Source organism: Camelus dromedarius, chromosome 12 (assembly GCF_036321535.1).
Source record: "Camelus dromedarius isolate mCamDro1 chromosome 12, mCamDro1.pat, whole genome shotgun sequence".
Lineage (NCBI taxonomy): Eukaryota > Metazoa > Chordata > Mammalia > Artiodactyla > Camelidae > Camelus > Camelus dromedarius.
In genome coordinates this window covers 43,514,069-43,527,568 of record NC_087447.1, presented here as the reverse complement: position 1 = coordinate 43,527,568, position 13,500 = coordinate 43,514,069, and the positions used below count along the sequence as shown (strand labels likewise).

At 35.3% G+C, this 13,500-nt stretch overlaps 1 protein-coding gene and 1 long non-coding RNA gene across 2 annotated transcripts in view; both read right to left on the bottom strand.

Moving 5' to 3' along the window:
* LOC135322588 (uncharacterized) overlaps positions 1-13,500 on the bottom strand; it is an 88,074-nt gene that overhangs the window by 19,622 nt on the left and 54,952 nt on the right. The window lies entirely within an intron of this gene.
* Positions 1,589-2,554, bottom strand: LOC105094007 (olfactory receptor 10T2). Its single transcript, XM_010985957.1, has one exon. It carries the CDS (start codon positions 2,552-2,554, stop codon positions 1,589-1,591), a length of 966 nt encoding a protein of 321 aa, XP_010984259.1.

The window sequence follows — 13,500 nt, the reverse complement described above, 5'->3', positions numbered from 1 at the left end:
TAATTCTCTTGAGACAAATGAAAAAGAATAGAAAATTTCAGCAAAAAATAGAAATTATAAAAAATAATAATGTGAACATGATATAACTGAAAAAATACAAACACTGAAGTTTAAAAAAAATCAAACAACTTGCAGGATGGGCTCAATAGTCTAGTGGAGATGACAGATGATAGATCCAGTGAACTTGAATAAGGAAGAATAGAAATAACTGATCTAAACAAAAAGAAAATAGATTTGGGGGAAAAAATCAGATCTACATGGATCTATAAGAAAATAACCAGTTAACATTCACATTTTGGGAATCTCAGAAAGAGAGGGGAAAGAAAGAAGTACTAATACTTAAAGACATGAAGTCTGATAAATTTCTAAATTTCATGAAAGACATAGAGCTATAGATGCAGGAGGCTGAGCAAACCTCAAACAGGATAAACCCAAAGAAATTTATAAGAGACACATAGAAAGTTCTGAAAATTAAACAGAAAGAAAAATCTTACAAGCATTTAAGAAGGAAGTACACATTACTTATTATAAAAAGCAATATGAAAGACAAAATTTCTCACCTGAAACCATGAAGGCCAGAAGGTAGTAGCATATTTTTCAAGTCCAAAAACTAAGGAACAGTCAAACATAAATTCTAATTTGCAGAAATAGTTTCCAGAAATGAAAGTGAACATTTCAGATGAAGGAACGCTTAAAGAATTTTTTTCCCAACAAATCTACTTTTAAGAAATGGCTAAAGGAAATTCTCTAAACAGAATGTAAATGATAAAAAAGAAAACTTGGAACTCCAGTAATTTAAAATATAGAACAAAATGAAAAAAATAAAAGCATACCAAAAATGTGAGATTCAGTTAAAGCAGTGTTGAGAGGGAAATTTACAGCACTGATTGTTTATGTTACTAAAGAAAAAGGTCTTAGATATATTTAAAATTTTTGAAAGAAAAGAATGAAGTAGGAGAAATCACTCTACCTGACATTAAGACTTATTATAAAGCTTCAGTCATCAGGCCACTGCGGTACTGGTAGAAGAATAGGTACATAGATCAATGAAACTGACTAGAAAACCTTGAGAAAGACCTACAAGTGTGCCAAACTTTTTTTTTTTTTTTAAGATGCAGAAGCAATCCAATGAAAGAAGGAAGGTTTTTCAGCAAAGGGTTCTAGAGCAATTGGATATCCATGGAGGGTGGAACTACCTCAACCTAAACATCACACCTGGTATGAGAATTTACTCAAAGTAGATCAGGAAGGGCAATGTGAAATATAGAACTATAAGCTATAAACCCTTAGAAAAAGTAGGAGAGAATAGTCAAGATATAGGGTTAGTCAAAAACTTCTGGGAATTGACACTAAAACTAAAATCCATAGACATAAAGATTCATCCAGCTACTATCATGAAAATACTGTGTTCCAAACATGTTTTGAATCATGCACACATACATATATTTTAAACTATTTTAAAACTGTATCCCAAGTACAGGTATATCAGGTAATTCAGTAATACTTTAAATGCTTTGTACACAAAGTGATGATTTTTATCAAAAGTACTCCACTTTTTCCACTTTCATTTTCCAGCAATCTGTAATTTTTAAATGTTCAGGGTCCGTTTATTCACCATCTGAGGGATGAACCTGTGTGTACTGTCTAGTACCTTCCTTAAGGCTATCTGCATTTCTTCATTTCTTAGACTGTAAACAATGGGATTAAGCAGAGGTGTCAGCACTGTGTAGGTCACAGCCCTCAGCATATCTTCCCCGAATGAGCCACTGTCCTTGGGCCTCAAATAAACAAAGCCAGCAAATCCGTAGTGCATGCACACCACAGTGAGGTGGGAGGAGCAAGTTGAGAAGGCCTTATACCTCCCCTTGGCAGAAGGCATCTTCATAATGATGGACCCAATGAAGACATAGGAAATCATAATTAAAATAAAGCTGCCCACCAGCACAAAGGCAGAGAGCATAAATACAGCCATTTCATGATAGGGCGTATAGTCACAAGCCAGGCAGACCACAGGTGAGATGTCGCAAAAGAAGTGCTGGATGATGTTGGAGTCACAGAAAGACAAGTTGAATACCATGATGACGATGCACAGAGAAACCAGACACCCAACCACCCAGGAGGCCGTCATCAGCTGAAAGCAGATCTTCCGGGTCATCAAGACGGGGTAGTGCAGCGGGCTGTGAATAGCAGTGTAACGGTCATAGGACATGGCAGCCATGATGAAGCAGTTACTGCTTGACAAGCCAAAGAAGAAGAACATCTGTGTGGCACACTCAGGAAGAGAGATGGTCTTACTATCTGATAGTAAATCCACTAACATGCAGGGGATGATTACCATAGTGGTACAGGTTTCTGAAAAGGCCAGACTACAGAGGAAAAAGTACATGGGGGTGTGCAGGTGGCAAGTGAGCCTGATGGCCACCATTATGGACACATTTGCAGTGAGGATGGTCGCATGGGAGAAGAAAATCATCACAAAGAGGAGAATCTGCAGGTCTGGGAAACTGGAAAATCCCCACAGAAGGAAGGTGCTCACTGTGGTGTGATTGCCCATCCTCCTGGTGCACGCGGCAACTCTCTTCCAAATGTGCAGGGTTCCTGAAGTTAAGACTCTGAGATGGTTATAAAATATCCTTATGTACCAATGTCACCAAGACTTTAATAAAAGGGCCCTGGGAAGTTGAAGGCAGCTCTTCATGGGAAAGCCTAAGAAATTAATGCTAAGTGCACTTGACTGAAGTCAAGTTCAGTAATCAGAGTGAGGAGAATGATTCTGGTATGAAAATCTATATAAATGACATACAGTCGGCCCAAATATCTCCTTGGATTATACTCACAAAAGCATTCTTATTTCTCTCTTTTCCAATCAGCATCTGCATGTAAGAGGGAAACATGAATAAATTTGCTTTGTTCTCACCCACTGGATTTTGTGATGCTACATTTTTCAAATCCTCTTTGAGACAAAATGGTAACCTGGTACTTAGGGGTACTTCATAAACTACTGACTGAATGAATAAAATAATCCAATCACTTAAAATAAATATAACATTTTTTAAAAAAATTAGGCAGATCAGTGAAATTTTCCAAAAGAGCTTTGACTTTTCCTTCAATGAAATCTTCTTTTTATCAGTGTTTCACCCTGCAGTGGCTCCAAAAGTAATAACTGTGGCCATGACCTGACCACACAAATGAATTTAACATGTAACTTGTACTGGGTTCCTATCCATGGTAATAATTAAAGCTTGAGATTTAAAATATCATTAGTTCTTAATACATATCAATAATTATAAGTTCTTAATTTCTCATTGAAGGTCTTTTTTCAAATGCCTAATATATTAATGGACTAGCATTGAGTGAAAATAATTTTGAAGATACCATTTCATTTAGAATGGCATATTCTGGTCATAATGTTTTAATCAAATTTTGGATTTTTTTAGCAAAACCTCCAGGACATTTTGTAGCAGGTGTACTTGTTATGTGGTTTGCTTTGAAGTGCAGACCTCAATGGAATAAACCCAAATTCCTCTGATCAATTTGGCCAATCATATTTCTATTTCAATTTTTCATTAAACATCCAATCTCATAAGTGGTGAAGGTAGAAATGTGATATGAAGAAATCCCATAGAATTTCAATTTTTAACTTCAAACACTGTTAAAAAATGATGGGAAAGAAAAATAGTAAGGAATCAGTGGAGGAAAATGAAGGAGTGTGCAAGAGAAAGAGAGAAACACTGGCTAGAAGTTATTCTATAGGGCTAAGAAATGTATCGAAGCTTGAAGGGTTACTGTTTTCTCTTTGCATTGTAATTATGGGCAAAGAATACAAGAGAAGTCATGCCAGGTGACCAGCACCCACCATATACCTTTAATGTTCCAGACAATATGCTGCAGTTAGAGCTGACTCATGTAGTCCTTTTAAGTCTACGTTTTTAGGATTTTCATTGTGATTTTATAAACAATAAAGTAAGTTAAAGTGTGGTTAAGTGACTATAGAAGTCATGAATTTGTTCAATACATATTGACTAAATGCATGTGACGGGCCAGGCAATTTTATACTTGGGAAACACAATACGTAACCAGACACATAGGATCTGATAATGTGAGAGTGAATGACTGTTTTGGTTTGTGGAGTCAGGAAAGCCCTTTCTGGGGAGGTAACATGCTTAAATGGAGAACAGAAAGTCAGTTAGCAACCAACAGGTAAAGAACAGGGGAGTCAGCATTGCAGGCACAGTTCAGAGCTAACACAAAGAACCTAAGGTGGGAATAATCTACCCCAGCAATCTGCAACCAGGACCCATATGGCTTATCTTTGAGATCTGACCACACTCTTACCACTGATGGTTCCCTAGGCTATTTACCTCTTAAAAATTTTTTTTCCCATTCTTATGCTTCAATCATCATTTACCTTGTGTGACTCTTCAGTGTTCTGCCTCTGCCATAGCAGAATCCCCAGTTTCCTTTGGCACATTTCCAAGGCTGGAATTACCTCCAATAATTCAATGCAAGATTTTCAGAACAAAACTGGCCAAATTTTTCCACACGTCAGAGTTTCCTCCTGTATTTCCTATTTGAGTTAATTACAGACATCAGAGAGCCACCCTCAAACTCCATTTTTTACTCCTTCCGCATTTTCCGTAATTATAGATGGCTTGTTTGCCAACATCTTTATCCTCTTATTTTACTACCTCTGCTATTTCCCATAGGGTGTATATGGTGCCTCCATAGTTGGCTATTAGTCATAAGTCTCCTGCATTTTAATTTTATTCACCACAATATGACCTGTTGTTAGATTTGTAACTACAGGCTATATTAAGTTACTAACAGTGTCAAAAATAGTGAATAGATACACACTGCTTATCAGAGGAAATCCAAATACTCCAGCACGATATTTGATGCTCATCACAAAAGGATTCCTAGGCACTGCTCCTGGCTCAGTTTCCACCACACCCCTTTACCCATCCTACACTCAAACCAGACAATAGTGCCCTCTTTTTTCCAAACGCTTCACGATCCTTCATGCTGCTGTGCCTTGCAGGTGATTTTCCCTCTGTCTCAGTTTCCCCTCCTCTATTTTACTTTTATCAGACTTTTATTGAGTTTTCATGCCCTAACTTGAATTACTTTGATTTCTCACCCTCTCTCGTTGTCCACATTTTCTAGATTCCAGGATCCTAACTAAAAAATGTCACCTGCATTCTATTCCATCATTCATGTGGATTTTTGCAACAGCATCTATTTTTTCCCTCTTCCAGACCTGTCCCTCACCTCCTGCCACCTTTCCTCTACCATATTTATGATCATGCTACATGTCTTCATTTTCAACATGTTTTAGATACCCTTTGCTTACAAACTAGATAATTCAAGTAACTTCTAGACTTCACTGCATGCTTCAGTCATACTATATCATATACCCTCACAGCTATACTAAGAGATAAGTGCTGTTAAAATGACCATGTTTCTGGTGAGGAAACTGTGGCTTAGAGAGTTACTTAACTTGACAAAGGTGACACAGCCGGTCAGTACACATGTATCATACACACAACAAGGCAGCGAGAGTCCGAAGACTCACTCACTTGGCTAGCTGTTTATAAGGCCTCCCTCACCACACGTGCCCTAGCATGGCATTTAAGGTCTTACCTGTCCCGTTGCATGAGGAGTCTCATGATTATTATTTTGGGAGATTTACTAATTCCTCCATAATCCATTTTTTGGTATATTTGAAATACATTTTATTTGTACTAAGGTAGTTGGCTGCTCTCTAATGGGTTTTAAGAATCCTGTCACCTAGCAATGTGAATGCATGTACAGAAGTTTTCTACATGCTGTCTTAATTGAACTTATGATGGTGAAAATCAGCAAACGTCTGAAAATGCCAGACTGGCTGCTTAGAGTCTAAGAAATCGAGGCTATCATTTTCTCATGCTAGATATTACCCCCAATTTACTGTAGAAGGAAATCATACATGACCTACAAGAGTGATCATCTACTAAGAGGTATATCAGATAATCTCTAGGGGAGCTTTATCAAAACAGCATGTCTCTCTCTACCAGTACCTACCCCAAGTTCTGGGCAGGCCTCTCCAAGAACAAAGACCTCCAGGATATGAGGATACATATACTTTGCATAATCTTTCTCTTTAATTTTTGTCAAGAACTTTTGATTTATACACTTTTCATATATTTTTCTGGTAAATTCTGGGGCTTTTTAAAATACTATCCTAGTCCAATAATGATAAACAATTATGTCGATGTGACATTATTTCCATTTTTCCCAATCACACTGGCAGGCACTGGAGATCAATATACCTATAACATTTTTTTCAGCCCCCTGTTTTTCGCAAGCCTTGCTGTCTTTACTATCATGGACTTTGCCTTGAGTTTTGCATCTTCTTCTCTGTAGTTCTTCAGAGCTTCCCCAGTACTGTTTTCTGTGTGCCAGCTATACTAGGAGCAGAGAATTGACAACATTCTTAATTCCTAGATTATCTGTGCCCATATTTTCATTAATATTTTCCAATATCTATAAGTACTTGATTATTAGAATACATAGAATAATATTCATTGTAAAGAGAGAGAAAAAAACCATAATGCCCACATTTTATAGAAGGAAAATCACTTTCTCTTCTCTTAAATGCATGAGGTGTTAAGCTGGAGGAAGAACTTACAGTCTTACAACTCAGGTGTGGCTTTCTGCAATACTTCCTCTGATTTCATGTATCTCATTATTCAGGGATAAGTTTTAAGGCAACTTTTTTCTTTTGAATGCCTGTCATGAGTCCCCTCAGACGTTAGAGTCTCCTATAACATAAAAGGTTGTCTTCATTCCTTAAGGATGGATCGCAGTACCATGAAGATTTTAATGAGTCCTCAGGCCACTGGAGACCATTATCTAGAGACTACCGCTTCAGATGCCAGGAATCTTGTGCTTCATGGGTCCATCACCCAATGTAATGTCCTCAACAATGTTTTTTCTCCCTTTTTTTTTTAAATTGAAGTATAGTCAATTAAGTTATGATATGTCAATTTCTGGTGTATAGCATAACGTCCAAGTCATGCATATATACACATATATTCATTTTCATTAAAGGTTATTACAACAAATTGAATATAGTTCCCTCTTATATACAGAAGGAATTTGTTTTTTTATATTTTTATATGAAGTGGTTAACATTTAATAAGTTTCTGGAAATATACAGTCCACCAAGACTGAATCAATATGAAAGATATTTTTAAATCCTGACCTACCATAGAGAATTTTGAGGGATGTTTGCACTTATAATTCTGAATAACAATTGAAGTGATGAAAACTCGATTTGTTAAAAATAAATCTTTGGGATGTGGATGATTCTCTTAGGAATATTTTACTTCCTGCAAAATATCACTTATTTTATTTATTTAAAAATTTTTGTTTATTATTGTATTATTAAAATTTGGGGGGGGGGAAGTAATTAGGTTTACTTATTTTTAGAGGAGGTACTGAGGATCGAACCCAGTACCTTGTGCATGCTAAGCATGCACTCTACCACTTGAGCTATACCCTCCCCCTTATCATTTATTTTATAATTCTGAAAATTTGCCAAGTCCCTCAGGACTCATCTGTCCAATACCCAGGTCAAAGGAAAGGCAGGTCATGAGAAGCTGTTGCCAAGGAAATCATTTAGAAGATTAGTAAAAAGAAGACTAACACACAGTATAAGCACTAAAATTTCTCTCTCAGAGGCATTTCTCCTTTAGAAGATCTTGCTGCAAAGAATAATTCCCTTTTATCCAAATTCCCAGTTACTGTACTGGCTTGTGTAAAATCTCCAAGTGGCTCCTAACTTCCTCTCTCATCAGCTTGGCTTTTAACATCTTCCACCATCTGTCCTGCTTTCTACCTAATGAGCTACTAAGTCTTATCTTCAATGTTGATCCAACACTTGATGCAAACCAGTTGGCATACTATCTTCTGCTTAATATCTGCACTTTCCTCTGTACTCTTTTCAATCTGTCTTAAAATCCCTTCTCCTGATGAGACTCATTCAAACTTTTTCCATAATTTTAAAGATATAGCATAAATGCTACCTCATCCAAGAAGTTCCCTGCCTGAATGAATGCATAAAAATCAAGACAGAAATTACAATCCTTAAGAATGAGTTCTATTAGGAGGGGCATTTATTTTGGATGGCCTCCACTGTACAAAGAACCTCAATGTTAGCAGATACAGTGTAGCAGTCTAGGTAGCTCTACATAAAAATAAATTGGGGTGTTTTTTTTTTTTGTGCCTTTCCTCAATCTCTTACCAGGCCAGTGAACATTTCATCAACTTCTTTCAGAGCCACCTGCTAATGCATTTTTTTGAGAATTACTCTTGGAAGAAAGGAACAAAATTGACTGGAAATGTCTGGGAGTGCACTCCCAGGATGCCCCATAGCCATTAGCTTAATGATATCGTGTTTAAAAACAACAATGACAAAAACACCCTGTTGCTGCATGGGAGGACAACTCTAAATGGTAGGTGCCATTTATGCTCCAGTGCTCCCTGTGGGATCACACTGAAGCTACACTTCAGTGGAGCCCACATCGTTATCTGGCTTCTCCCCTTGCCTTGTCCTGCTTCTCTCTTTTCTTACAGTTTTCTCCAGAGATCACTCCTCACTAAATCACTTGCATAAGAATTACAGTATAAGGTCTTGCTTTTGGAGAACTTGTCATAAGGCAGAGTCTCAACATGTACACAGGAATGAAGACTGTATATACTTTATTACATATACGTGAAATTTTTTAAAAAGTTAACATTAGGTTCTAATTGTTGGCTCAGAGTTCTTCTCCCTACAGGACTAGTTACAACCCTGAACCATCATTGTCAGTCATCTAGCCAAATAGACTGAATTTCTATCTCTGGGTTTTATTGCAGTTCTTTCTTGTAGTGCTGGGTTTTCTGCTTCTTGCTAAATAGCTCTGATTACCAGAGATTGATATCTTTTTCTTATGCATCTATTCAGAGGACAGTCAGTGAATTCTAAGTTGATACCACTGATTTTCTAGACATGCCCATGATACAATCCGCCAAAGACAGATGGGGCTGCACACTGCTGCTGCTGCTGCTGTTTCTTTATACCCATCAGTCTATCTTTGCTATTATCTTCATCACTACTTTTCCAAATGCACTGTATGTCAACTACAAGAAGAGTAATAGAAATAACAGTGTCATTTTCTGCTAAAAAAAAAAATTGAAGCTACAGACATCACCACTACCCCTCTTCAAATTTGAAGAAGTATGTGCGTGCTACATTTTCTTTATAACACTACTAACAATCTTCCTGGAAATATGAATATGGAGATTTACTCATTTCATTCATTCTTTCACTCAAAAAATTATATTAACTGCCTCTTATATTCCAGGCACTGTCCTAGACTATAGGAAATACAAGTGATGAATAGCCTAAGACGTCTGCCCACATGGAATTTATTGTCCCTCATCTATAAGGCAGAAAGAAAAAACAAACTATCATCAAGCATTAAATATGTCAAAAAATTAAAATAGGAAAGAATAATTCTGTACCCCTGTGAAGCAGAGTAGTCACGAATTAAACTAAAATCATTTACACTTCCTCTACTAGTTTCCAGCAAGGAATAGGAAGATCAATAGTGGAGATGTAGAAAGAGAAAGCAGAGATAAAACATACATAAATAAGGTCAGAGGAGGAATTACTTGTTTGACCATAAGAGCCATTTTCTTCAATGCAGAAATATTCTATATGAATGCTGAGGATATTCCAGTAGAGAGAAAAAAAATGATCTTATCTAATAGCACTGCCCTTTGTTATTCATTTCAATTACTTTATTTAAAAAAATCATTTTCATGACCTTTTAAAGATTCTCCATGTCCACATGTAGTTTGTGCTTCCCTCTCTTCCTGGCCTCAGATAACCGTTGATCTGCCTTTTGACAATATAGATTAATTAGCTTTGCTAGAGTTTTGTACATTAGAATCACACAGTATGTGCCCCATTGTATCTGACATCTTTCTATCAACATAGTGATTCTGATAATTCATTTATGTTTTGTGCATGAATAATCTGTTCCTTCTCATGGCTGAGTAGTATTCTATTGCATGGATACACCATTTTTTAAATCCATTCATCTGTTAGTGGGCTTTGAGGTGTTTCCACTTTGGGGCTTTTGTGAATAAAGGTATTTTTAAAAAGCAGCAAAAAGCTTTATGAACTTTCAAGTAGTCACTGCATGGATGTATGTTTTCACTTGTATTCAGTAAATCTAAAGAAGTGGGCCTCAACGTCATATGGTAGATGTAAAAATATTTACATTTTTAAGAAACATAAACAATTTCAAAGTAGTTTTATGTTTTTATATTCCAAAGTGTGATGCTGAGAATTCCAGTTGCTCAAAAACCTTGCTAACATTTGATACTGTTCTTTAATTTTAGCCATTCTGAACTGTACAGTTGCAACATTTTTCATTTTAATTTGTATTTCTCTGATGACTCATGGTGTTAAGTATCTTCTTAAGCGCTTACTGGCCATTTGTATGTCTTCTTTTGGAAGTACATGTTCAAAGCTTCTTGCCCTTTTTAAAAAGTAGGCTCATGGTCTTAATATTATTCAACTACAGGAGTTCTTTCTGTGTTCTATATACAAGCCCTTTTTCATGTATATGTAATACAAATATTTCCTCCCCTTTAGTGTCATGGATTTTTTGTTTGAAGACCAACATTTTAAATTTTGATGAATTCCAGTATGTCATTTTTATTTCTTTCATGGATTGTGCATCTCTGTTCTATCTAAAAAAAAGTTTGTCTACTCTAAAATAACAGATTTTTTTCATATAATTAGCTCTAAATGTTATAGTTGAGCCTTTGTATTTACACCTATGATACATTTGAGTTAATTTTCTTGTATAGGATATAAGAGCTATTGTTCATTTTTCCATATGAAGTTCTTGCAATAATATATGCTGAAAATTTTTTCCACGTAGAGCTGTCCTTAACATTAGTTCAAAATGCATTGGCCTGTATGCTTAACATATCCATAAATCTATTGTGGATCTATTTATCAACTATCTTTTTTGTTCCTTTGATCTGTATGTTTCTCTTTTCCCCAGTACTGTACACTCTTGATTACCTTAGCTTTATGGTAAGTCTTAAAGTCAAGGAATACAAATCTTCCAACTGTATTCTTCATTTTTAAAAATTACTTTTTATTATTCTAGTTAGTTTGCACATTCACATAAAATCAGCTTGTCTACTTATACAAAATATCTTTTAAAAATTTTGATCCATATTGCACTGAATCCGTATATCAATTTTTGAAGAATTGGCTTCTTAATAATATTGAGCCTTCCAATCCATGAACATGGTGTATCTCACCTTGTTTATTTATGTCTTCTTTATTTCCCTCAGCAGTTTCTCTAACTTTTAGTGAAGAAGTGTTGTAAAGTTTTTCTTAAACTTATTCCTAAATATTTATAGTTTTTAACATATTGTAAATATATTTTGTTTTAATCTTTCCATTGTTTGTTACAGTATATAAAAATAAAATTACTTTCTATGTATTATGATTGTATTCTGTGATCTTACTAAATGAGTTGTAGCACATACTTTGCAGATTTCTTAGAATGCTCTGCATAAATACATTTACAGATAGAGCCAGTTTTATTCTTCGTGTTTCATCTCTATATTTTTAAAAAATTGTATTGACTTTTAGCAATATCTGGGACTTCCAGTATAATGCTGAATAAAATTAGTGATGGTGGACTTCCTTATCTTTTTCCCAAGTGTAGATGGAAATCATTCAATATTTTACCATTAAGAATTATGTTAGCTGAAAGTTCTTCATAGTTGCCCTTTATCAGATATTATTGTTGGTGTTGATGTTCCTCTCTTCCTTTTCCTGCCTTCTTCTGGATTATTTGAATTATAAAAATCCCATTAAAATTCTTCCATTGGCATTTTAGGCATTGCTCTTGCATTACTTCTTTACTGGTTACTGTCAGGATAAGAATATATCTTACTAAATATTGAGTTTACCTAGATTTAATAAGTTAGTAATTTACATAAAATATGGAGACCTTAAGATCTTACATGTTGATTCTCCTGCTTCCACCTTTATGCTATTCCTGTCATATATATGTCTTGCATCTCTATAATAAAGATCTCATCAGATAATATTATATTTGCTAATTTGATAAGTTTAATTTTATTTTTTATTGAGGTATAGTTGATTTACAATATTAGTATCAGGTGTAGAGCAAACTGGTTCAGTTATACTTATATGTATATACATATAACAGTTTGATAAGTTTTATGTATTTTAAAGGAATTAAGAGGAATGCATTTTTATATTAAACTAGTATTTACCATTTTAGATTCTCTTCATTCATTCCTGAAATTCAGAGACACATTTTTTTCCTTTATGTCCTGCTTGCATTATCAAGGTCAATGCCATGGCAACAGTGGCTTGATTTCCCTGGAACATGTGAGAAGCCCAGAGACTGCCTTTTAGAATTGACCAGCTGAAGAGTAGAAGAATGCTTATGCACAGAATCTCACCCTCTAATGGCTGGGGTTGTCCCTGAGACCATAATTGCTTCTGAATCTGGGATGTACTTGCCTCTGGACTAGAAGGCTGCTAATGGCTTCCCAGAAGGTCTTAGGTTTCAGAGAAGGAATGGAGCAAGTATTAAAGTGGAGCTGTTAGTCAGTAGTGCTGAAAGTGAGAAACTGGCAATGTGAATGAGAATTATCCAGGGTAAGTTGTTTGAACTCTTTAGTCTCAATTCTCCCATCTGCTAAATGAGGACAATACAGGTACCTACATCATAAAACTGTTGTGAGAATTAAAAATGTGAAAACTGTTAAGCATAATTCTTGACAAGAAGTGAGCCCTGAATCAATGTTCCATAAGGCACTACTCAGGAGGCAATACTTTGAGGTTACTGACAGTGAGAGGCTTTCTTATCTGAAAGTCATCCAAACCCCTTTTTACTTTGTAGTTTTCTATGTAACTTTCAAGGCTTTCACTTTCTTACTTCTGATATGATAATTAATGTACATGCCTTAAATTATTTTGTTATTTAAAATTCAACTTTACATCAACTTCCACTACATATTCCCCAAAAGTAGTTAATAGCATGTTTTAAATTATCAATACAAAATACTTATCAAAAACACATACTGAATGGATAAATCTAAGGTTATCTTTTTTATACCTGAAATTTGGTATTATTTCTTTATCCAAAATATCAAAGAAAACTTGGAACCAATATTTATGTCTAAGACAATTTATTGTATTATACTTTCTGATAATTATTAAATGAAAGCTATAGAAGTATGTATAAACAGCTAGATAGAGGCAAAAGAATAAATTGACCACTTGAGGATTGACTTGGATATTGCGCTGCTCAATATCTACTACAGAACATAATGATGTTCCATGTTGTTTTTGAATTCACATTTGAATCTCTAGAGTCTTTAGAGATTTATCCCCAAGGGCAAACA